The sequence below is a fragment of the Ursus arctos genome, unplaced genomic scaffold (genome assembly GCF_023065955.2).
Source record: "Ursus arctos isolate Adak ecotype North America unplaced genomic scaffold, UrsArc2.0 scaffold_9, whole genome shotgun sequence".
In the NCBI taxonomy this organism is placed as follows: Eukaryota; Metazoa; Chordata; class Mammalia; order Carnivora; family Ursidae; genus Ursus; species Ursus arctos.
The window spans coordinates 58229028-58253181 of NW_026623111.1; the positions used below are offsets into that span (position 1 = coordinate 58229028).

Consider the following 24154-nt stretch of genomic DNA (forward strand, 5'->3'; position numbering starts at 1 on the left):
CAAAATAACTTTTTACAATCACAAGTAAACATCAAATACTCAAGCGTGTTTAGTTTGTTACCGTAAGTTCACCATATGGTCCTCATGGTTTCCTCGGTTAAGATGGAACTCTTTTGGGTAAACCAGCATGAAGGCGAAAAGAACCATCAGGATCTCTACTGAATCCTTGCCTCAATCCACGAAGTCACCATTGAAGACGCAGGCCCTCTCTGGGGACGGGAGGCCATTCTTCCCAACAAGACAAGTCCGAGAAGCGGCGACAAAGGAAGGGAATGGGAGATCAGGTGGAGCCAGTGTGTATTTGACAGTTAATGTCAGATCCAACACCAATTCTGTACTTTCGGCCTCTCCTCCAAACATGAGTTGTCAACAAAAGATGGAAGTATTTTTTTATTGGTCTTATATCTCCTTTCAAGCCAGGCTGAGGTTATGACATACTCATCAAAATAAGTGCTTTAAACAAAGCCAGAGTCTTGCCGTGTGGTATGTGTAAAGGACGCCTGACTTGTGATCCAAAGGCCAGTGTTAAATTCTGGCCACAATATCTTTTTTTTTTCAAGATTTATTCATTTATTTGAGAGAGAGAGAAAGCACACAAGAGTGAGCAGGGGGAGGGGCAAAAGGAGAGGGAGAGAGAGAATCTCAAGCAGACTTCCCACTGAGTGCAGAGCCCAACTTGGGGCTTGATCCCACGATCTAGAGATCATGACCTGAGCCAAAATCAGGAGTCAGACGCTCAACCTACTGAGCCACCCAGGCGCCCCTGGCCACAATACCTTTAGTAATGACAACAATAGCTGTCAGATTCCTCAGGATTAAACAAGACAGTGAGTGGGAAAATGCTTTGGGAAGCACAGCATATATAAAGTAACATTACATTAACAGGACATTCATATATGTTGTTACATGTTCTACATTTTATAACTAAAAATGGATAGGAAAATAGCTTTCAGGTGATTTGATAATCAACAATTTACTTTTTTTTAAAGATTTTATTTATTTATTTGAGAGACAGTGATCGAGAGAGAGAGAGAGAGAGAGCACAAGCTGGGGGGGGGAGAGGCAGAGGAAGAAGCAGACTCCCCACTGAGCAGGGAGCCCAACTCAAGGCTTGACCCCAGGACCCTGGGATCATGACCTGAGCCGAAGGCAGATGCTTAACTGACTGAGCCACCCACGTGCCCCCCAAAATTTTCTTTATTTGGAAAAAAGGAAATCAATCACTAAATAATGATTCCTTCTCTTTATTAACCTCAAATATTTTAAACAGTTTACAAAAATATACTAAAATATAATACAGTGCTATCTTTTATATTATGTATTTGCTATGTATTTTTAATAATTTAAAATAATATTTTAAAAATCCAAGCAATAGTTAAGCATTTGTTTAATAGATACTGTATTTGAACTTCTAGAATAAGCCTCAGAGCAAGACAGGATCTTATACATTCATACCTTATATAAATAGTAAGTCATCCAGCTGGCCATGTAAGTCTCCTAATAAAGATAGAAAAAGGATATCAGTTTCTATTGGTCCTTATCACTGTGTCTCATTTTTACTATAAAAAGGGAAATACCCAGAAAAATCTGACAAAGTGATGGTAACTCATTTTTCTATATGTAAGATAGGGATAAATATTAATTTCCCTTGCTGCAGGGATAGTTAATACTGAAAACAGAAAACACAATATTTGTTTTCTACATGATTATCATAAATAATTAAAAAAAAAAGCAAAGATAAGACACAATGGTACAGGGTTGCCAACTCCAATGAGAACTGGAGAGATTCTGCCCCACCCAGAGAAGGAAGCTTCTGTCCACTTACGGGCCCGTGTTAGGAGATTTTTCAAGAGATGTTGAAATCTGGATTTTAATATGAAATCCTCCAATTTTCAAACGTTGGAAATTAATTTAAAAATTTTAAGAACATTCCAGGGCAAGCAAGACCCCTCTGCAGGTTGCGTGTGGCCCTCGAGGTGCCAGTTTCGGATCCCTGGCGAGTTACAGTCTGCATCCCCTACGATGTGGGACATCAGTCCGTACCAGATGTGTCAACATCACGGAAAACATCAGGATGTGGAAAGAATCATGACTGAGGATTTCTCTGGCAGAAGACCAGCTGTGGGTGGAAGGAATCATTTGCTAGGCCAGTAGGGCCCGCTCAAGTAACAGGCAATAAACTGTCTTCTGACAAGGGGGGATCTGGTACTTGCAGGGATCTTGCTCTGAATGGAGAGGGTGAGTGAGGGGGCAGATCAGAACTGCCTGGGAAAACAGCAGCGGCCCGGGGCTCTTGCCCGAGAGCCCTTCGCGGCCCTGCCCTACTTCCTTCCGTGAGGTGGAGCGAATCCACCAGGGCCGTCAGCGGGCATCCCACCTCCCGCCAGCCCGCCTCTCCTCTCCCCTCCCGGGAGCTCTCGTTTGCGGCCAGCACGGAGCCAGCTCTGACCGGCTCTTACCGCACACGGTGACCTCGCTGTAACACGTGGGCACCCGGTGATGTTTGGCAGCTGCTCCAGGTGCTTCCTGGTTTCGTGCAGAAGATTCAAGACATAGCGAGCATGGAGCTGCTACTAGGAGGAAGAGGAGGGAGGGAACAAACAACGCTGATATTCCTGCAGCAGAACGGGCCTCGCCTTTACTGTTAACGACCGACCCCAATCACCCGAGACCCCAAGAGTGACCCTAGTAAACTGCCCCTGGGGCCCAATGCACGGATCCGTTTTCACCCACCTTCTGCTCTTGTTTCTGCTTTTCATTATCTCCAAATATTGAGCTAATTTTCCCTTTCCTATCAACTCGATGAAAGCCTTCCTTGCCTTCCGCCTGGGGGAGGTGCGTGCTTGCGTCAGCGAGGTATGAGTAAGCACATGCATGTTGATGGTACTGAGTGATCCTGACATGATGGGGAAAACCATCCCAGCTCCTCCTGCGATGAGTTCTCTTCATATGGAAGAAAGCAAGGGCTGGAATTTGGCATAGCACCAGAATCTGACCACTTCTCACCACCTCTGCCTCTACCACCAGGGTTTCAAGCCACTGTCACCTTTTCCTGGACTGTGGCAGGACCTTGACTAGTCTCCTTGCTTCAGCCCTTGCTCCCTACCTTCTCTTCAGAAAACAGAATGATTATTTTGAAAAGCAAGCCAGATTATATCACTCCTATGCTCACTGTCTCCCCAAAAGAAGAATAAAAGCCCACCCACCCTCCTCTCTGCCTCCATCCCCTAACACTCTTCCCCGACCCCCTCCTCACCAGCCACAGTGGCCTTCCTGAGGTCCCCAAGCCATCCAGGCAAAGTCCTGCCTTGCGGCCTTTCCATTTGTTCCCTCTGCCTGGAACAGTTTTCCAGAGGCATCCACAGGGTGCATTTCCTTACCACCTTTGACCTTTGCTCAGAAATTACCGTTTCCGTGGTGCCTTCCAAGACTACTCTATAAATTGCCATCTCTCCTACCTAGAATTAAGTTTATTCTTTTATATAGCTCTAATCGCCTTCTAATACACTACAGAATCTACTTATTTGTTGTTATGTAACTATCTATCTCACAGAATGTGAGCCCTGTGAGGGCAGGAATTCGTGTCTGTCTCGCTCATGCTATAGCCCCCCTGCCCAGAGCAGTGCCCACACACAGCAGTGCTCAGGAGTTACCTGTGGGATGTATGAACAAAGAAAGACTACGTGATTAGGAGGAGAGGTTTTCAATGCATAAAAACTGGCTTCTGGCTCAGCAAAGGGGGCATGGAATCTCTCCAATGGCTCCATGACACTAACACCATAAATCCACGGCTCCTTCTTTTGCGTTGGGCTCTGTCTCCCTCTACATCCTACGTGGAGCTGGTGGAGACGCAGGTGCCCCGAGTGAGCTTACTTGTTTCCGTCTGAAAGCTTCCACCAGGGCAGCCGCGTGGTCCAGAAGGAGCAGGAAGGAGAGGCGTGGCCCTGTGTAATTGTCTGGGACCTCTATAGATCCGTAGTCACTGAATTTCTCCATCTCGGCGTCCTGGGGGAATCTCTCCTCAGTGAACATGTGGTTCAGGAAGTCTCCTGGTCAGGACAGAGAGGGTAGGCCAGCCTGTGATCAGATGGGCAGTCCATGGGCAACCCAAAGTCTTTGCCTGGACCAAGCAGGCCAGTCTGGCATCGGCTCCAACACCAAGAGGAGAAAGGAAAGGGAAAGTGACCACCGATTACGGTGGGCAGGAGGGAGAGGTGATGCTTTTATGTCAATTCCACTTAACTTTTATTTTAAAAGATTGTGCTTTATCAGACTTAGAACAGAAATTTAGGAGCTGAGGCTCGTAAGCAGGAGGAAAGGGAAAAGCCTTGGTGGAAACAAAGAGCTCACAGGCACTTCTGGTGCACTGGGTGAGCATGGCAGAAGCCATCAGAGCTCCCAGGGCCCTTCAGGCAAGGGTCCACCGAGAGCCTCTGCATCTCTGGCCCGGGAGCTCAGCAGGCCAGAATGCTGTGGAATTAACAACTTTCTGATCCACCCCGCCCAGGAGCCTTCACCCAGTGAGCCTCAGGAGCCGATATATGAAGACTGGCGTTCTCTGCCCTCAGTGGGATCATTCCAAGGCATGGGTTTGGCACTATTTCCCGGGCACACTGAGTTGCTGGCTTAGTAGCACCCCCCCTTTACTGGGGGTCTTCCCTTCCCTGAATTCCTTCCCCACTCCCTCCCCACCCCCACTGTTTCCTGCATTTAACAAATAAACTCCTTGCACCCAGATTCTTGTCTCCAGGCGTGCTCTTGGGAAAACCTAGAAGCTGCCATTGATTCGTCAGCCTCCTTGCTCGTCCCCGGCTGTCACCGGATCTAGGCTTCCTCTGGCTCCCCGCTCGGTCTGCTATCTACGAGCCTGAGACAGGACGATGTGCTGCAGGGCAGCTCGTACTCACGCTCATGGTTGCTGCTGGGCGTAAAGCGCCCCACCAGGTAGCTGAAGAAGTCATGGAGCTGCAGGAGAACCGAGGACTCGGCTTTAGAGACGAGTGCAAAGAGAACCAGGAGGGGTCCCGATCAGCCGCACCCTCGGGGCTCCTGGGCCGTGCTGCCCCTGGGCTGGAAGGCATAGCCCCAGGTGACCCCGCCCCCCATCCCGCCGCACCTTGACCTGGTCTTGCTGACCCGCATACTCGATCGACTGGAAGAGGCGCCAGGTGCGATGCCGCCTCATCTCCAAGCATGCCACGTAGCGCCGGTACCATCTCTGGATGAGGGATGCTGCCCTGAAGGCTGCGGTGGGGATGGAGAAGCGAGCCTGTGAGCCGGGACTCCCCGGGCCAGGGGGGAGGCGAAGGGCACCTCTCCTACTGTGGGGGCAAGATGGTGGGGAAAGCGCCACCCATTGCTGCCAGTAGGAAGGATGTGCCTTACCACCATCTGGGGTGCTCCTTTCCCTACTCCCACCCCCCGCCCCCCTTCATCCTTACCTCGTGGTTATACTACTATCACTGGAGGTTTACTGGAATTCCTACTTTTTGCTGAAAACGCTATGTGTAGAGGTGGAAAGGCTGGATTGCCGGGGTTCTCAAGAAATGCAACCTGGAGAGGTTTCAAGAAATGCAACCTTGAAGAGTGAGATAATGCAGGGCTGGAAGGTGGAGGGGACATTGTGACATTATAACAACAGGCCGGATATCAGCCATCCTGGGTTCTAGGCCTGGAAATGCCCTCATCAGCTATGTGGCTTCCCAGGAATTTTACCTTCCTGGGCCTCAATGTCCCCATCTGGAAAGGGGGATGGACTAGAGGACTGAGGAAAACACCACAGACAAACACACAGACGACTGCTTAGAATGTCAGGCGGCAGTAAGTGCTTGCTGGGCCTGCATTTGCTACCCCCAGACTTGCGATAGCCCTGCGGGTGTCAGTGGCCCCATCACGGACTTGGGTGACCGCACTGACCATCAGATCTGCAGGCAGCCTTTGGGCTCCTCCTTCTGCCAGGCCCTGTGCTGGGTGACCGCGTCCGCAGGGTGGCGTGAGGAGGTTTACTTCTTCCTATGAGCCTTAGGACCCGTGGTCAGGGACTGCTGCCAGAGAAGAGAGCAGCTGTTCACAGAAATAACTAGGTTCTTCCTAAGCTCCTGGGCCTGAATGTGCCACTGGTGATGAATGGAGTATTTGTGGATAAAGCGGGATTAAAAGGAAACCCTGCAGGTTAGTTCAGGTCAACCTCGTGAACAGTAGACAGATTGATTTAATCCATTTAGCTTGCGTTAGAGAGCTAATAGAATTCTGGCTGATTTCCCTAAGAGGAAAGTCACTGGTAGAGTGGGAAAAGAGAACCGGGGAGGAGCTTAAGCAAAGCTGAATGTGATTTCCTGTGACCAAAAATGTCAAACTGTAGCTATTTCTCAGAAGCCCTTACCAAACACTCAGTGGCGAGGCTGAAGCTCCACGGATTAAGGTCTGTAAGTCCGTGTTCAGAACGCTGAATGCAATGTCCCAAGTGCTACAGACCTTCTAGAAACTGATGGGAAGCACAGATACCCGGACCTCACCCTAGAACTACAGCATTAGACTCTCTACAGGGAACCCAGGGACCTTCAGGTTCTCAAGCTCCACACATGATTCTTATGTCCCGTGAGGTGTAAGCAATATTGAGGAGTATCGGGACCACCAAGGTTCTGTGAAAATGGTGTTTGCTAGCACCTTGCTTCACCATTTGAGGGCGATGCTGCCAACTAGACATATTTCTGTTCTCAGTCTTGCTTGACTACTTAGGGCCGAGAGAGCAGGCAATGCCTCTTTCTTAGCTTTTTCTCCTGCCCCGTCCTGTCAGGGGTCTGGGTTACCTTTAACTGAGATAGGGGCTGGGAGGTGCAGGAGAGTCTAAGGCCCTCTGCCCCCTCCTTCCCAACAGCACAATCCAGCACGCTTGGGCTCCTCTTGCTCCAGCTTTGTGTGGACTAGATCCCAGGGTACAAGTTACAAATGTGCCTGGCTGTTCAAACTCCATATTAAGAACAAGGCAACTACATGGAGAAAGAAAGGTGAAGGGGCACCAAGGCACCAGATAGCAAATAAAGAGCTGTCTTAGAATACAGCCTCCAGGGGTGCCTGGCTGGCTTAGTCGGTAGAGCATGCGACTCTTTTTTTCCTTTTCTTTTCTTTCTTTTTTTCTTTTTTTTAAGTAGGCTCCATGCGCAATGTGGGGCTTGAACTCACAACCCTGAGATCAAAAGTCACGTGCTCCACCAACTGAGCCAGCCAGGCGTCCCTAGAGCACGCAACTCTTGATCTCAGGGGTGTGACTTTGAGCTCCACACTGGCTGTTGAGATTACTTTAAAAATAAAATCTTTAGGGGTTCCTGGGTGGCTCAGTTGGTTAAGCGTCTGCCTTTGGCTCAGGTCATGATCTCAGGGTCCTGGGATCAAGTCCCATGTCAGGCTCCCTGCTCAGCAAGAGTCTGCTTCTCGCTCTCCCTCTGCCCCTCCCCCCGCTCATGTGCTCTCTCTCTCTCTCTAATAAATAAATAAAATCTTAAAAAAAAAAAAAAAGAAAGAAAGAAAGAACAAGAGCCTCAAGCCCCAACTACCCAGAGAATCATGGCCAAACCACCCAGCTGGGCCCTTTGCAAATTCCAGACCCACAAAATCACGAGCAGATAAAATTGTTGTCTTAAGCCACTAAGTTCTGGGGTAGTTTGTTATGCAGCAATAGATAATTGGAACAGGAATTATATAAATGCTTTACAAAGTTATAAAACAAATTTAAAGCAAAATGAAAAATAAATCCATCCCCAAAGATTAAAAGCAAAATTTAGGGGCACCTGGGTGGCTCAGTCAGTTAAGTGTCCAACTCTTGATTTTGGCTCAGGTAATAATCTCAGAGTGGTGAGATTGAGCCGATGTCCGTCTCCATGCTGAGCATTGAGCCTGCTTAAGATTCTCTCTCCCTCTGCCTTTTCCCCTCCCCCACAACTCACACACATGCTCTCGCTCTCTCTCTTAAAAAAAAGAGCAAAAGTTAAACAAGTAAATCTAACCTTACGTAAGTTAGAAACACAGAAGGGAGTTATTTCAAATGACTTGAGAATTCAGTAATTTGTACATCCACAGTGGTTATATCGAAAGGACAAAAAGAACTACAAAGAAATCTTAAAGCATTTTCAGTAATCACATTGTTTATAATTGTATTGTTACTATTCTGAAACTATTATTTATATACGGTAGGATAGAGTAAATAGTAGTATTTTAATGTCATTAGAGAAAAAGATTTTCCTAAGGAAATAGATATAATATCAAGGCTGTTAAGTAAAAATATTGTGTTCCTAAATAAAATTGGTCATGGTGGGTTTTTTTCTCTAAATAATACATATTTTCTGGATTTGTTCACTGAAAAGGTATAGAAAGGTGTAGGCCAACCAGGAAGCAACTAACACCCCATACCCTAAAGAAGTAGCTACTCTGGGGCCAGAAAGGTGCACGATGACCCTGAGACATATTGTCAAGCTAGACAGCAAGGAAGCCATGAGCTTACAGAGGTGCACCATATAAACAAGGTGTAATCACTATGCCCCCTGCTTTCGTCCTCCAGACCTTTGGCAGCCTCTCCTCAGCCTCCTTTCCTGACTTATCTTCTACCTGGTGCTTAAGCCCGGGAGTCCTTCATGGCTCTGTCATAGGCCCTGGTCTCTGATCTATCTTTACTCTCCCCCTAGGGTACTTCAGGGACCCCATGGCCTCAACCACCACATAACATTCTGATGCCTTCCAATGCATATCTCTCCAGCCCAATCTCGCCCCCAAAATGCAGATGTGAATATGCACCCACCTTCTCAGTACTTCCACCTGCATATCTCACGGACGCCTCAACCCCAGCATGTATGAACTCATCATCTGCCCTCTAGTCCGAGTTGGTTCTCCTCCACTATGTTTATGGCAGTAACTGGCATTAATTCCTGCCCAGTCTTATAGCCAGAAAACTGGAAGTCATTCTTGATCTATCCTTCTCCCTCACCCCGTACATCTACTCAGTTGGATCCTGTCAATTCGACCTCCTGAATATTGTTGGATTTCATCCTCTTCCTTCCGTCTCTGCTGCCAACAACCCTGGACCAAGGTATCATCATTTCTTGCTTAAATGACTAGTAGCTTCTGGACTGTTCCTTCTTCTACCCTTACTCCCTCCAATCCCTTCTTCGTGGAAGCTGGAGGTCTTTTAAATGTGTATATCTCACTATAAACTCCCTATATTGAATTCTTCAATGGTTCTTTATGCCTTTAGGATAATGTTTAAAATCCAATAGCTCCCGAGTGATCTGGGCTCTGCCAACCTTGGCAGCCTCATGTCACACCATCTTCCCTCTCGTTCACGTCAGACCATTCAGTTCCTCGAATATGACTCGCTCCTTTCTACCTCATGACCCTTGTACCCGAAATGCTCTTTCATCTGCTTGTTGCCCAATTTTATTTCATTCACTTGTGCATGTATAATTTGGGATAAGTCCTAGTGGGCAACACTGACTCCTCAGCACACTTAACTAGGTCAAATATAGTTCACCACCTCCTGAGATATTCAGCTGACATTCTGGCGGTCTCGTCATAAGGATGAGAAGCTGATTTTCAAGAGTTGCTTGAGAAGAAATATAATGATTTCCTTCTTCTGTTCTGAGAAGCCCCTTTCTATGCAATGTAGGTGTTGGGGTACCTACAGCTAGTTTGGGAGTTGGGAAACACATACCTTTCTCCGCATTCTGGAAAGCAAAGTGATGTTGGGTTGAGGTACCGCTTCCCACAGTGTAGGTACAAGGTTTCTGTAGGACACAGATAGCAGGTCAGAGGAAGAGCAAGTTGTTTCCTGACAGAAGGAAGAGTCAATCTGAAAGGGAATTCAGGCAGAGTATTAGTTCAGGTAGACCAAGTTATCTATGGACCTTGTCTCCCACATCATAAAAATGTGAGACTATCCTATGAGAGCACCTTCCCCACCTCTGCAGTGTCTGTGCATGAGGTGTTCCTCCCCTGAAAATTCCATTTGTCACCTCACCTCTCTCCTATGTTTCCATCCTTTCTACTAGCTTTTTCTTTTCAGTCTAGAAACATTCTGAAGTCTCTTCTCTTACAATCTCAAAGCTATTCACCACCATCATCATCCTTTGACTACTATATCCCTCTAGCTACCAGCCAGTCCCCCTTTTCTTCTCATTCAGACTTCTCTCGAGTAGACTACATATTTTTTCCTTAATTCCTCTTAAAACCACTTTTTCATCTTACCTATTGATCAAAAGCTTTCATGCTGATTGTCTCCAATGCCTTTTCAATCTTTACCTTGCCCATACAGCAAAACCATCTGTCACCATAAGCCCCACCTTGATCAAAATTCTACTCCTTGGGTTTCCATGATGGTGGACTCCCTTGCATTTGCTCTACCTCTCTGACTATCTTTCCTTTTTGAGCTCACTTTTCTCTATCCTTTAAATGCCCATTTTTATTTGTCCTCTAGTCTCAAATGTCAGGTCTCCTCACTATGAACATGGTCCCTGGATGACTAAATCAATATCACATATTCAACTATCACTTCCCACCTCTCAAATCTGTATCTCCATTCCAGATTATCCATATACGTCAGCCCCATATACCCAGCTTCCTGCTAAACTTTCATTGGGGTGCCTCAGACTCCATGTACCACAAACAGAACTCATCTCCTTAAAAGCTAACTCTTCCAGCCTCATCTCTCTTCCCTGCTTTCTTCAAACTCTGCTCTTTGACTACCATGACCTATGCGTTTTTGTTCTGACCTGGAATATTCTTCCTATCCCACCCCTCTTGCCTAACTTGGCTAACTTTACTCATTCCTTAAGGCTCACTTTGGGCATCACCTTAGGGAAGCCAATTTGACAGGCCCCACCTGTGAGCTCCTGAATATCTTATTCACATGTCCATGACTGCAATAATGTAGTTTCCTATTTTCTGTCTACCAGTTCCTTGAGAGCAAAGACTGTGTGGGAGCAAATTCATCATTATAGCTCTAGAAATTGGCATGGATCTGACGTGTGGCAGGGATTCAATAAATATTAATTGAATAAACTTTTTATTTTTAATTAATTAATTAATTAATTTATTGCCACGTTTATATTTATACAACAGACACCAATCCTTTTCTAGCTTCTTTTCAGGAAGCAACATGAGATGTGCTGAGTTAATGTTGAGAGTGGATTGTACGTCCATATCTTCCCCCCTCCCTCACATCTACCCCACTCTACTTCCTTTATTTTTAAAGGTTATTTTATTGGGGACTGTCAAACAGTTATTATCTTTTCCCTTGCAAATCAAAGAGAAGTCTCACCTTGCTTATGTTGGTTAGCTTATTTTGACTAAATAATCAAAGAAAAAAAGACTATGATCTCTTTTGTATGTGTGTGCAAAATGATTCCCAGAGGTAAGAGATATCATGAAACCAGAATCTGAGTAATGGGTCAAAATGAGTATCCATCACGACCAAATCAACCCAACTTTCCTAGATACCTGAACAGTCTTAGAGCTGAAAGAGGTCATCAGCAATGACTGAGTCCTCCAATTCACAACTTGTTCTGGTAATCGGTAACCTGCCTAAGGAGACCCGTTGTGTGATAAAGTGTTTGGGTTTGGGGAGTGCCCAGATGCAGGGGAGAATTTCAGCTCAGCTTTTCACTAGACCTGGGTCGCTTAACCTCCCATAAACTCAGTTTTCTCATCTCTCTATATATATGCTTGAGAATAATAAGTAATGTATTTAAAGTGTTCTTGGTATATGGTAGAATCTCAATATATGTTGCTAGATTGGATCTGATATATTTATTTTAAAATATCAGTAACCAAAAACATGTCTCTGGCTCAAATTTAGGAGACAGTAAAAGACATACTATCTCAATACAGCATTGTTGTGAACTGAATGTGTGCCCCACAAATTCCCAAATTGAAGTTCCAACTCCCAGTGTGATGGTATTTGGAGGTGGGGCTTTGGGGAGGTCATTAGGTTTAGGTGAGGACATGAGGGTGGTGACCACATGATGGGATAAGGGTCCTTATAAGAAGAGGAAGAGAGACTAGATCTCTCTCTCTCTCTCTCATTCTCTGCCATGTGAGCAAGGAGGTGGCCACCTGCAAGCCAAGAAGAGGGCACTCAAAACAAATCAGATCTGCTGGCGTCTTGATCCTGGACTGCTCAGCCTCCAGAACTGTGAGAAATGAATACATGTTGGTTGAACCACCCACCTGTGGTATTTTGTCATGGCTGCCCTAGCTGACCAAGACAAGCATAAAGTGATTACTTCTGGGTTTAAGATTGTTATTATTAAATAAGTTCTCTTTTGCCTTTTAGGCATCTTGTTTCTTATGAGTTTATAAATCCAAAAATGGTGGCAAAATAAGGGAAATTTGTCTGTCACCTATTCTATAAAAAAGATGCTGAGATAGAAATATGACACTGCCACAGAGGGAGAAGGGAGCAACTACCATGGGGCAATAAACTATTGGAAACAACCTGTGGGGATGAAAGAAATGAAGGCTCTCTGCAGGCAGCAGTAATTAACCCTGGTCATCAAGGCAAAAAGGATGTGCCTTCATACATTGTGGAAGGGCGCAGGGTGCACCCAGACACCGGGATGCTGCATGGGTGGTGGCAGCTCCATTCCAGGGTTGTGACAGGGGTGAACTGAGGTTTTATATGAAGAGAACTTTGCAAATGTTTGTCACTGTCATGAAAATCATAGATGAGAAAACTTTTTAAATGACGCCCTCAGAAATCTCTTAAAATATCTCTCTCCTGCGGGCATCTGGGTGGCTCAGTCGGTTAAGCGGCCCACTCTTGTTTTCCGCTCAGGTCATGATCTCAGGGTGGTGAGATCGAGCCCCATGTAAGCCCTGAGTGGGGCTCCGTGCCCAGCAGGGAGTCTGCTCAGGATTCTCTCTCTCCCTCTGCTCCTCCCCCACCTCCTACTGTGCTTTCTCTCTCTCCAAAATAATAACCACCTTAAATATTTTATCAGTACAGAATTAAGAAAATACATCATGGTACATTAGAAGTGGAATGGAACAGTATTCAGCCATGACAAAGAACAAGGCAAAATCTATATGTAATGGTATGAAAATATCCCCAAGATATATCATTACATGAAGAAAAGTAAATTGCAGAGCAGTGTGCTTACCATGATCTCATCTATATAAAAATATATCAGTAAGTGTAAAATCAAATAGCATACACCAAACTGTTCATAGTGATTATCTCTGGGGAATGCGCTTATGTGACAAACTTTTATTTTTAACTTATATAGTTTTATTATAACTTTGATAATTAAAAATCAATAAACCATATTTTCTAAGAATTTTTCCATATAAGAAAGAAATTAGAAAGTGGCTCTGACTAAATAGGTATCACATATGGCTGCCTTAATAGAAGAAAGTGGTATCATCCACAGATCTGCAAAGAACATTCTAGAAGTCACTAAGAATATTGAATGGAAAGGAGAACTAAAATAATTCTCAAGGGAAAAAGTGAAAGTTTCATAAAACTTTCATAAAACAAAAAACATGGAAAATGAGCCGATGTAGTCTCAGAGTGTTGAATCAACACCTTTCAGTAATGACTAACTGGTTTCCAGTTAGTGATTCCCCAGCTGAGCCATCTTCTCAGGTAATTGAGGCCACCTAATTGAGACCCTGTCCTTCTAGGATTTGACTTAGCATCATCCATACCTGACATTATCATTTTTTTAAAAAATGCTGGAGGGCACCTGGGTGGCTCAAACGGTTGAGCACCAGACTCTTGGTTCCAGTTCCAGTTATGATCTCCTGGTCCCGGGATGGAGCACCTCATTGGCTCTGCACTGGGCACTGAGTCGGCTTTGGATTCTCTCCCCCCCACCCCCAGCCCCACCCCCATGCTTGCTCACCTGCCCGCATGCTCTCTCTCCAAAATAAATAAAATCTTAAAAAACAAAATGTTGGTAATTGTTTATCTTCTGAACCTCAAAACACGCACAGCAAAGACCCTCCCTGGGTGAGTCGGTAACAGGGACTTTTCTCTGACCTCTGTCCTCAAACCAAACCTGTATTTATTTCCTGTGTAAGCATATATGTCTGTTGGCCTCGTTTCTGTACTTTAGGCTAGAAAGAAAGCTCTTACCGTCTTTGGTGTTCTTTACTATGACACACAAGGAAGGGGAAGCCTCTTTAACACACAGGTGTCACTTCCATCCTGTCTTCCGAGTTGGCTGAGGGATCCCTGGCTGATGCAGTTTCTTCCAGACCTACAAGTCTGGTAAAGAAGGCCCAGGCCCAGGCTGGCATACCTTCTCCCAGAAAGGCAGTGAGGATGTCCACAGCCGCAGCCAAGCGTTCAGGGCTCCCTGCCTCACGGCCGTAGGCACCTCTTAACCTCGATCAGATCAGGCCTGCGAGGAGGATTTGAAAGGGGAGGTCTCCCTGACACCTAGGCCCACTCCTGAAGACAGTTTCTCCCCGGCTCTCTCCCGCCCTAGCCTGGGGTCTAAGCCTTCTTACTCTTCCAGATTAGGAGGCCGTGTTTCCACAGACACGTCTGCGCAGCCTGAGCTCCTTAACCCAGAAATAGAAGAGTGCTGACCACACAGGGCGTGAGGCTCAGAGCCGTCTGGCCCTGGGGTCCTCCCTGCAGGCCCCCAGGACACCAGGCACTCTTTCCTGGCTTTTCTCTGTTCGCAAAACATGATGGAAATATCTTGCCTTTTCTTGTTTATTTCTCCTATGTTCTTCTTTTACTTTTCTTAGGACATAACATAAACTATTAATATATTAAAATATCAATCACTATTCCCAGACAACTTACTTTCTCAATTAATCTAAGATTCTCATGTGTATGCTGGTAGGTACTAAATGTGCCATGGGAATCTGCAAAGAAATTTATACTTTATTTGCATCTATTTAGTAGGTCAGGCTTATTGTTATTCGAATCATCTTTATCTTTATGTATTCTTCCCTATCTGTTCATCTTGGAAAAAAACGTTTTGAAGATTTCTATGACAAATAACAGAGTGAGCCATTTATCCTTGGGTTTCTGAATCTTCGCATTGTGTTTTGTAGCTCTGTTTAAATATATACTGAATCATATAAAATTGCCATTATATATTTGTAATAAATGAAGGCTTATGGATGCGTTTCTTGGTAGAGGGTGATTTATCAAAATAAAATATCACTCTGCCAGAATCCATTTTGGCTTGAAATCTCTTTTGTCTGATATTGGTATTTTCACATTGACTCACTTTCGTTAGTGGTTGAGTGCTAACACTTTTCCCCAAGTTCACTAAAAGTTAAAAGACTGATAAAATCCTTTATTATTGAGAGTATGAGAAAAGGAGCCTCTCCGTGGGAGAGCCTACTGATGGGAATGTAAATTGTTTCACTTTGTTGGAATTAAACTAGATTACATTTTAATTGTGATTAAATTACATATTTTTTAGCTGAATAACATTTACATTCTTTTTAAAATATTTTTATGTGAATATAGTTGATACACAATGTTGCATTAGTTTCAGGCGTACAACATGGTGATTCCACAATTCTGTATGTTATGCTGTGCTCACAAGCGTAGCTGCCATCTGTTACCATGCAACACTGTTACAGTATCATTGACTGCATTCCCTATATTGTGCCTTTTTTCCCTCGTGATTTATTCATTCTGTAATTGGAAACTTGTATCTCCTGCTCCCCTTTACCTGTTTTGTCCATCCTCCCACCCCCTTCCTCTCTGGCAACCAATAGTTTGTTCTCTATATTTACAGGTCTGATTCTGCTGTTTGTTTTTTATATGAGTGAAATCATACGGTATTTGTTTTTCTCAATATGATTTATTTCACTTAGTATAACACCCTCTAGGTCCATCTATGTTATCTCAAATGGCACAATCTCATCCTTTTTTATGGCTGTGTAATATTCCATCAAATATCTATACCTTTTCTTCCTTACCCATTCATCTGTCCGTAGACACTTAGGTTGCCCCCTCCCATATCTTGACTATTGTTAATAATGCTGCAATAAATACAGGGGTGAATAGATCTTTTCCAATTAGCATTTTCATTTTCCTTTGGGTAGATACCCAATAGTGGAATTATTGGATCATATGGTATTTCTATTTTTAACCTTTTGAGGAACCTCCATACCACTTTCCATGGTGGCTGCACCAATTTACATTCCCAGCAAGAGGGCACAAGAGTTCCTTTGTCCTCCACATTCTCGCCAACACTATTTCTTGTCTTTTTGATTTTAGACATTCTGATAGATGTGAGGTGATATCTCCCTGTGGTTTTGACTTGTATTTCCCTGATGATTAGTGATATTTAGCATCTTTTTGTGTGTCTATTGCCCATCTCTATGTCTTTTTTGGAAAAATGTCTATTCGGATCTTCTGCCCATTTTTTAATTGGATTGTATTTTTGGTGTTGAGTTGTATAAGTTCTTTATATATTTTGGGTATGAATCCCTTACCGGATATATCACGTGTAAATATCTCCCATTCAGTGGTTTTTTGTTTTGTTGATAGTTTCCTTTGCGGCACAGGTTTTTAGTTTGATGAAGTCCCAATAGTTTAATTTTGCTCTTGTTTCCCTTGCTTCAAGAGACAGATCTAGAAAAAAGTTGCTATGGCCGATGTCAGAGAAGTTACTGCCTATGATCTCTTATTGGATCTTTATGGTTTCAGGTCTCACATTTAGGTCTTTAACCTATTTTTAATTTATTTTTGTGTATGGTGTAAGTAAGTGGGCCAGGTTTATTCTTTTGCATGCAGCTGTCCAGTTTTTCCAGTCTCATTTATTGAAGAGAATGTCTTTTCCCCATTGCATATTCTTTCCATTGTCATAGATTAATTGACCAAATAAGTGTGGATTTATTTTTGGGTTCTCTATTCTGTTCCATTGATCCAGGTGTCTGTTTTTGTGCCAGTTCCATACTGTTTTGATTACTACAGCTTTGCAGTATATCTTGAAATCTGGATTTGTGATACCTCCAGCTTTGTTCTTCTTTCTCAAGATTGCTTTGGCGGTTTGGGGTCTTCTGTGGTTCCATAAAAATTTTAGTATTTGTTCTAGTTTTGTGAAAAATGCTGTTTTCAATTTAATTACAAACTTGTAATATGTAAATCCTTTGATCTAGAAATTTCACCTTTAAGTATGTTATAGAACTATACACCCACCCAAAAAGTATGTAAGGATTTTCATTACCATATTGTTTATGATCATGAAAAATTGGAAAAAACTTAAAAATTCATAAATTGCACAATGGTTAACCAAGTTATTGTACATACAGGAGGGTCCTATTTAGTCATTTAAAAAAGATATAGATCAATATCCTGTGTCATGAAAAGATGATTCATATTTGTTATGTGAACAAGGCAACTTGCTGAAATATATAATCTAACCTCATTTTGAAGAAAAATTCTATTTCATCAACCATGTTTTCTAGTTTCTGTATTAATGCTTTGACATCTCGGGGCCTTGCTGTCCTCCAGCAAGGCAATGCCCTTCCCAGGGTTAGCTGATTCCTTCCCCCGGCAAAGGACTGTGAACTAGCCTTTCCCATGCAGGTCACCCAATACAGAGTCCACATGCCCCAACCATGGCCTTGAAGAGCTTGTACCCTCAGGGCCACTATTCCCCCTGCCCTAATCACCCAGGGCCACTATCAGACAACTTAGGGCAGCTCCTATACCCGGGAGCTGTTGAAATTATTCAAAGTAGCCAATCCTAGACCTGTCTAGCCTGCTCACCCCGTGTCAGCACACATCCCTTCCCTCAAAAACCACAAAAACTCTCTGACTTACACCGAGTTCCCCACTCTGTCTGCCTGTGACCAATCTCAGTATTCCTTCCTGTGGCCTGCAGGCACCGGCTGTGTCCCCTTCCTCGTGGGAACTGTAACAAACTATCTCATGGCAGTTGTCCCCGGACCTGTTAGCCTCACCAGACCTGAATAAAATCTACATTTTAAAACATACACACATTAAGAAACTCTTCATGAGTACAGATAGCAGTTATCTCTAAGGAATGCTACTCGGGGGAGTGCAGTCTATGAGTAGGGAAGACAGGCAAAGGATTACCACTATGAACTCTTTGACTGATTGATTTAAAGATCTTACTTATTTTTATTTTTAGAGAGAGGCAGAGAGAGAACGAGTGCAGGGAGGGGCAGAGGGAGAGAGAATCTCAAGCAGACTCTGTGCTGAGCATGAGCCTAATGCAGGCTCAACCTCATGACCCTGACGTCATGATCGGAGCCAAAGTCAAGAGTCGGACGCACAACTGACTGAACCACCCAGATGTCCCTGATTTATTTATTTATCTTTTAAATATTTTATTTATTTGAAAGAGTGTGCAAGTGGGTGGGAGGGACAGAGGGAGAGGGCGAGGTGAAGGAGACTCCCTGCTGAGCGTGGGGCCCGAGGAGGCAGGGTTCGATCCCACCCCTGAGATCAAGACCTGAGCTGAAACCAAGAGTGGGAGCCTCGACCGACTGAGCCACCAAGGCACCCCTGATTTATTTTTATAATAGGTATATGTTACTTGTATACTTAAAACAAATAAAATACTTTAAAAATCAACTCTATCCATCACCTGTTCAACCACCGTAGGCCAAGCCATGTTAATTTTCTAAAAATACTTTTTATTAAACATATTTTTGGCTTTTAAATTTTTTTATTATGATAAGAACACTTAACATGAGCTCAACCCTCTTAACGAATTTTTAGGTGTAAAATACAGTATTGTTAAGTTTACCATAATATGGTATATAGGTACAATGTTGAACATCGTGTATCTAGAACTTACTCATCTTGCCTGACTTGCAGAACTTCTCCCTAGCCCCTGGCTTCAGTGAGTCTATTTTAGGTATTTTGTAGAGGAGGAAAAAGTTTTTTTCCTACTGTCTAAGGATCCCTAGCTGGGTCTGAGAATTAAACTGACAAAGACAGGAGAAAAACATACAAATTTATTCAATGGAAGTTTCACATGATGAGGGGCCTTCATAAGGAAATGAAGACCCAAAGGGATGGATCTGTGCTTCTTTATGGGACATCGGATGAAGAGGAGGCAGACATGGAGGCATGTGATAGGTTAAGGAGTATGAGGTAATTATAGGAAACTAGGGGACACTCAGTGAGGACTGTTGGCAAGGATTCTTTTGGGTCCCACTGTCTTCAGAGCCAAGGATGCTCCATTCTTCTGGGTGCAGGGAGGACGCCTCCGCAGGAGGGTTCTAGGACCTGTTTCCAGGAAGAAAGGCTTGGGCGAGGAAGTCAGAGTGGCCTTCCTGCTTCTGCTGTTCTCCCAAATTCCTTCGGCTGAAAGTATTCAATACGCCAATGTGCCATATTCTGGGGTAGCGTGTCCTGAGCCCCATCAACCTCAAACAAGTGGGATTGTGTGGTTGTCCTTCTGTGACTAGCTTGTTTCACTTTGTATCACGTCCTCAAGGCTCATCCATGCTATCACCTATGGCAGGACACCCCCTTTGTAAAGGCTGAATAATACTCCAGCGTCTGTACAGACCACACTTTTTTATCCATTCGTCTGTCCATGAACATTCAGGCCGTCTCCACACCTTGCAATCCATCTTAACTTCTTAGCCGGTCTACTGAAATGTCAAGCTAACTGATTTTTGCTTTTCCATCACCAGCCCCCATCAGTGCACTCTCCATAATTACACTGAATGAACTTAAAAAAAATCGCTCATCACCGCTTTGATTTCTGGATACTCTGGAGGGAGAAATATCCTGAAAAAACATTCCCACTACAAAACTAAAGCTGATAAACAAGCACCTTTCTTAAATGCCGCATACTTAGCTAAGCTAGCAAGTAATGGTGGGGGGACGAAGGGAATATAGGGAGGATGGGGAACAAAGAGAAGCTTGGGAGGGGAGCAGGCCCGGGAGGCAGGGTGGCCTGAAGGATCTTTGCAGGTCCCAGGAACTTAGACCCTTGGGTTCATTGACAATTGCGTTGGCAGGTGGGGGATAGAGGGACCCTGCCTGGGACGCACACAAGATAGAGCGAGGACATCAGCCTGCGCAGGGGCCGGCTCTGCTCTGTGAAGGTGAAGCCACAGGCTTGCCCTCACACAATGTAAACCGAGGCTCCAATTCATACTGAATGTTCTAAGAAACCACAGCTGAGAAATGAACAGACACATTCTTTCTGGGCGGCGTACCGTCAACCCCGGCCTTCAGGATTTCCAAGGGAACACAATCCAAAACTGTGGAACACCAGAGAAACTTCTATGAGGAAGACTCAACAAAAACAAACAGCCAAGTGAGACACCGGCAGGCTTGATGACTGAATTTAGAAGTAGAGTATAAAATAAGTAGGGATTAAGAAGTGTAACAAAAAAACCAAAGCAAGGAACAGATGCTAGCCCATAGAGATCCCAGCAGTTTGAAAAAGTAGCAAATAGCCCATCTAAAATAAAAATATTATCCTTGAGGGGCACCTGGCTGGCTCAGTCAGTAGACCATGCAACTCTTTTTTTTTTTTTTTTTTAAAGATTTTATTTATTTATTTGACAGAGAGAGAGACAGCCAGTGAGAGAGGGAACACAAGCAGGGGGAGTGGGAGAGGAAGAAACAGGCTCATAGCGGAGGAGCCTGATGTGGGGCTCGATCCCATAACGCCGGGATCACGCCCTGAGCCGAAGGCAGACGCTTAACCGCTGTGCCACCCAGGCGCCCCAGACCATGCAACTCTTGATCTGGGGTTGCAAGTTCGAGCCCCATGCTGGGTGCACGGATTACTTAAAAATAAAATCTTTTAAAAAATAAATAAAGAGGAACACCTGGGTAGCTTAGTCAGTTAAACGTCCTACTCTTGGTTTCGGCTCAGGTCGTGATCTCAGGCCCCACATCAGGCTCTGTGCTCAGCAGGGAGTCTGCTTGAGATTCTCTCTCCCTCTCTCTCTCTACCCCTCTGGCTCATGCTCTCTAAAATAAATAAATAAATCTTTTAAAAAATAATAAACAAACAAATAAATAAATAATAAAATATTATCTTTGATATTAAAAACTCAATAATTCACTAAAGAAATATTTCTGATTTTACAGAAAAAAATAAAGACATTACCTGGAGTATGTCACTGAGAGAGAAATCCACACCTGCATTCTCCCCCACCCCCCCAAAATGTCAGAGGGCTGAGACAGAAGATAGAAGGTGTGATAACACACAAACTTGGGAGGTCAGGAGAGAAGACGGAAGAGAATGTAGGACAGCAACAGAAGAGTGAGCACTTTCCAAGCTTGAATGAAAGAAATAAATTTGAAGTTTGGAGAGCATAACAAATCCCAAGAAGCTAAATGACAAGAAATCTACATCTAGACACATCGTGGTGAAACCACACGGCACAAGGAACACAGTTCTTAAAAACAACCAGAGATTTCAATTACTTAAATCACTTTCCTGCTGAAAAGTCCTCAATGCCTCCATGTTGCCTGGTTAAAATTAGGCTATTCCCCAAATTTCCATCCAAAGATCGTAGTCTGTAGTCTAGAAAACAAGCATTGAAGTAACTAATGAGTAGAAATTTCTAGTCTCCATCATAGTTTAACATGTCTGGCAAGAATAAATTACTCTTGATGTTTGATTTTATTTTTTTTTTTATTTTAAAGATTTTATTTATTTATTTGTCAGAGAGAAGGAGAGAGAATAAGCAGGAGGAGAGGCAGGCAGAGGCAGAGGGAGAAGCAGGCTCCCTGCTGAGCAGGGAACCCAACGAGGGGCTCAGTCTTAGGACCCAAAGATCATGACCTGAGCTGAAGGCAGACGCTTCACCGACTGAGCCACCCAGGCGCCCCTTGATGTTTGATTTTAAAAAGGACATTGGATGATGGAAATTTAACAATGTGGATCCAACGCTGTCCAAGAAGCCGCATGAATATTCCGGGCCGCTAGTGAGGTGTGGGGTAGAGTGAGGCAGGGTGACCGGTGCCTGGCTAACACTCCCCTCCACTCACCCGTCTTCCTCCGTTCTTGCTGACACACTAAACAAGAACACCACGTCCGTTCACTGCTCGGGCATTCTAACCTTTCTCGCTGCGTCCTCAGGGAAGTTTCTTTCTTGTACGTGTGAAAAAAAAATCAAATTCTACAACACAGCTGCGCCCTCCTTTGAGTCCTGACATTCAAACAACATCTACGAGAGCTGCTTCCTCGGGACAGCTGCTCAGAACCACACACCTTCGGGGATAACAATGGAGGGAGAGCACAACATGAAATGTCTTGGAAAAAATATTTATTCTCCTTGCCAACATCTCTTTCAACATTTTATTAACTAATGAAAAGTGACAATCAGAAATAATTTGGTTTCATATTGCTTTCAAAAAGCAGTAAGAAAGTAGCTATGTAGAAAAAGGAAGCCCATCAGTTTTTATAAAGAAACATTAGACACATTATGAAAAGTGAGAGTCCCACCCCATGGCAACACGTGATCAAAGCTCAGACGAACAAACACTCCAACAGGCTCTATTCAAACTACAGTTCTCCATTTCTTTTAGAAGAACCTTTCTTTTCTCATATCTTCCAGAAGCACTTCATAAGAAACAAAGAGGCCTAGCCAGCTCATTTCTTCATAAGCTGAGGTCTGACAACATTGCTACATGTGGTGGTGAGAAGTGGCTTGACCTCTGAGACCAATTTTCCTTGAGCTGCTCCAGTCAGCACAGACCGAGCTTACAGAGGGTCACAAGCGATGAAGAGAAGCAAATGAAGGCGCCTACCACCCACTTCACCAGTACAAGCTGCCAAGTGGTCCTCCTGCCCCCGCTTGACAAGACTGAAAAGCCTAATGAGGAAGGACCTGTATTGTTCCTAAAATAATACAATCCTTTCACTTGGTTTTGTTTTTTAAAGTACAGCTCTTCAAGAATTTCACTTTTAAGAAATCATCTGTAAAGGAAGAAAAATAAATGTACTTAATTCAAACACCAGTTTTTAACACTGCCACGATAAGCAAATGACCAAAACGTCAGGCCAGGTTGACAAGTTCTAGAAGAACCCGGCAATAGGGAAAACTGCCTAGGTTTGGTTTCAGGACTCCTGCTTTTTCCTCATGTCCTTCCCCTCACCGATGGGCTCACCGATGCCTGAAATAAGTTCTGCAGCTGATCTCTGCCGTCACTATCTGTCTTCTCAAGTTGTCGAGGTGCTGGGCCTGCCTCACTATTATGCTGGGGACACGCAAGTCTTCCCAATTATTTCCCCCTCTGTGTCAGCTAAGAGATAACACCTTGCCCTGAGAATAGGTTTGAGTAAGGGACAAAGGGCATTAGGCACGAGAAGATTAGCTCTCATGCCAACAAATTCAAGATAAATACCGAATAGTGACATTAACCTGACACAAATGACAACCGTTTGCCAGATGTCTGTCAGAAGAATATTCTGTATGCATAGATGTTAAAGATGTTACCATCTTCTGTGGGAAACACCAGCACACCCACCAATGTCCCCAAATGAGCAAACAACAACAAACGAGCAAAACTTTCATAGCATGGTTGAATCCACTCGTGCTTACTTACTTTTAACCCAGGCTCCTGATCCTAGTCGTGTACTTCTCCGGGTTGGCAGCGCTCATTACTGTAGTATAAACCGTGTAGCTGAAAGCAATGAGAGGAATTTTTATATGCATATCATTGTCTCTAATATTCCAAGAGGAAAAAAAAAAATACCAAGCCCTTCCCTAACCCTTGGGACGTAGGAAAAGAATACAAATAGAAGCCCACGTATGTCCGAATGTTGAAAATTTAAAATTCAAGTGATCACACGGTGTCCTTCCTTTCTATTTTGACAACACTATGGAAGGCCACGTTCAAATTTAAAATTCTCGGACTCCTCCGAGTTTCACGCTGTGGCAACGAGGGAGAGGCAGCCACTGGCCTCAGCCCTTGGCTCTGCCCTACAACAGAAGCTGCACGTGTGTGGACATCTCGGCCTTTGCATCTAGGCTTCAAGCACCACTCCAGGGAAAAGCCATCCCTTGGCCACCCGCCAGGCACAGGATGTCCACAGCGGCTACACACTCCCACCAGGAGAACACCACCCAGGACAGTGGACCACGCAGGGCAAATGCTCCTGGCCCACTGGATTCCTTATATCAAGGGAAGGTTAGAGGAAGGTCAGAGGGCAGCCTCTAAAGCTCAGGGATGAAG

General features: G+C 44.3%; 2 protein-coding genes across 6 annotated transcripts in view; both read right to left on the reverse strand.

Moving 5' to 3' along the window:
• The window catches only part of PPEF2 (protein phosphatase with EF-hand domain 2), a 28713-nt gene extending 18601 nt beyond the window's left edge, over positions 1-10112 (reverse strand). The window contains 9 exon segments of the mRNA XM_057309564.1: positions 62-236; positions 1459-1497; positions 2460-2498; positions 2501-2570; positions 3874-4049; positions 4908-4965; positions 5117-5244; positions 9701-9773; positions 10083-10112. Of these exon segments, the coding sequence (XP_057165547.1) occupies positions 62-236; positions 1459-1497; positions 2460-2498; positions 2501-2570; positions 3874-4049; positions 4908-4965; positions 5117-5244; positions 9701-9773; positions 10083-10112 (788 nt within the window).
• NAAA (N-acylethanolamine acid amidase) overlaps positions 5442-24154 on the reverse strand; it is a 39387-nt gene continuing 20674 nt past the window's right edge. Inside the window, exons 10-12 of one of the 5 annotated variants that reach the window (XR_008958405.1) lie at positions 23525-23602; positions 5554-9773; positions 5442-5492 (exon numbers count right to left, since the gene is read on the reverse strand). Coding sequence is in view for 3 of the 5 variants with exons in the window: in XM_044388174.3 (XP_044244109.2) it covers positions 23527-23602 (76 nt within the window). In the remaining 2 variants the exon portion in view is untranslated. Of the gene's footprint in view, positions 9839-22227; positions 23603-24154 lie in introns of those variants that run through there. The other 4 variants (XR_008958404.1, XM_044388174.3, XM_026509943.4 and 1 more) reach the window with 4 other exon arrangements.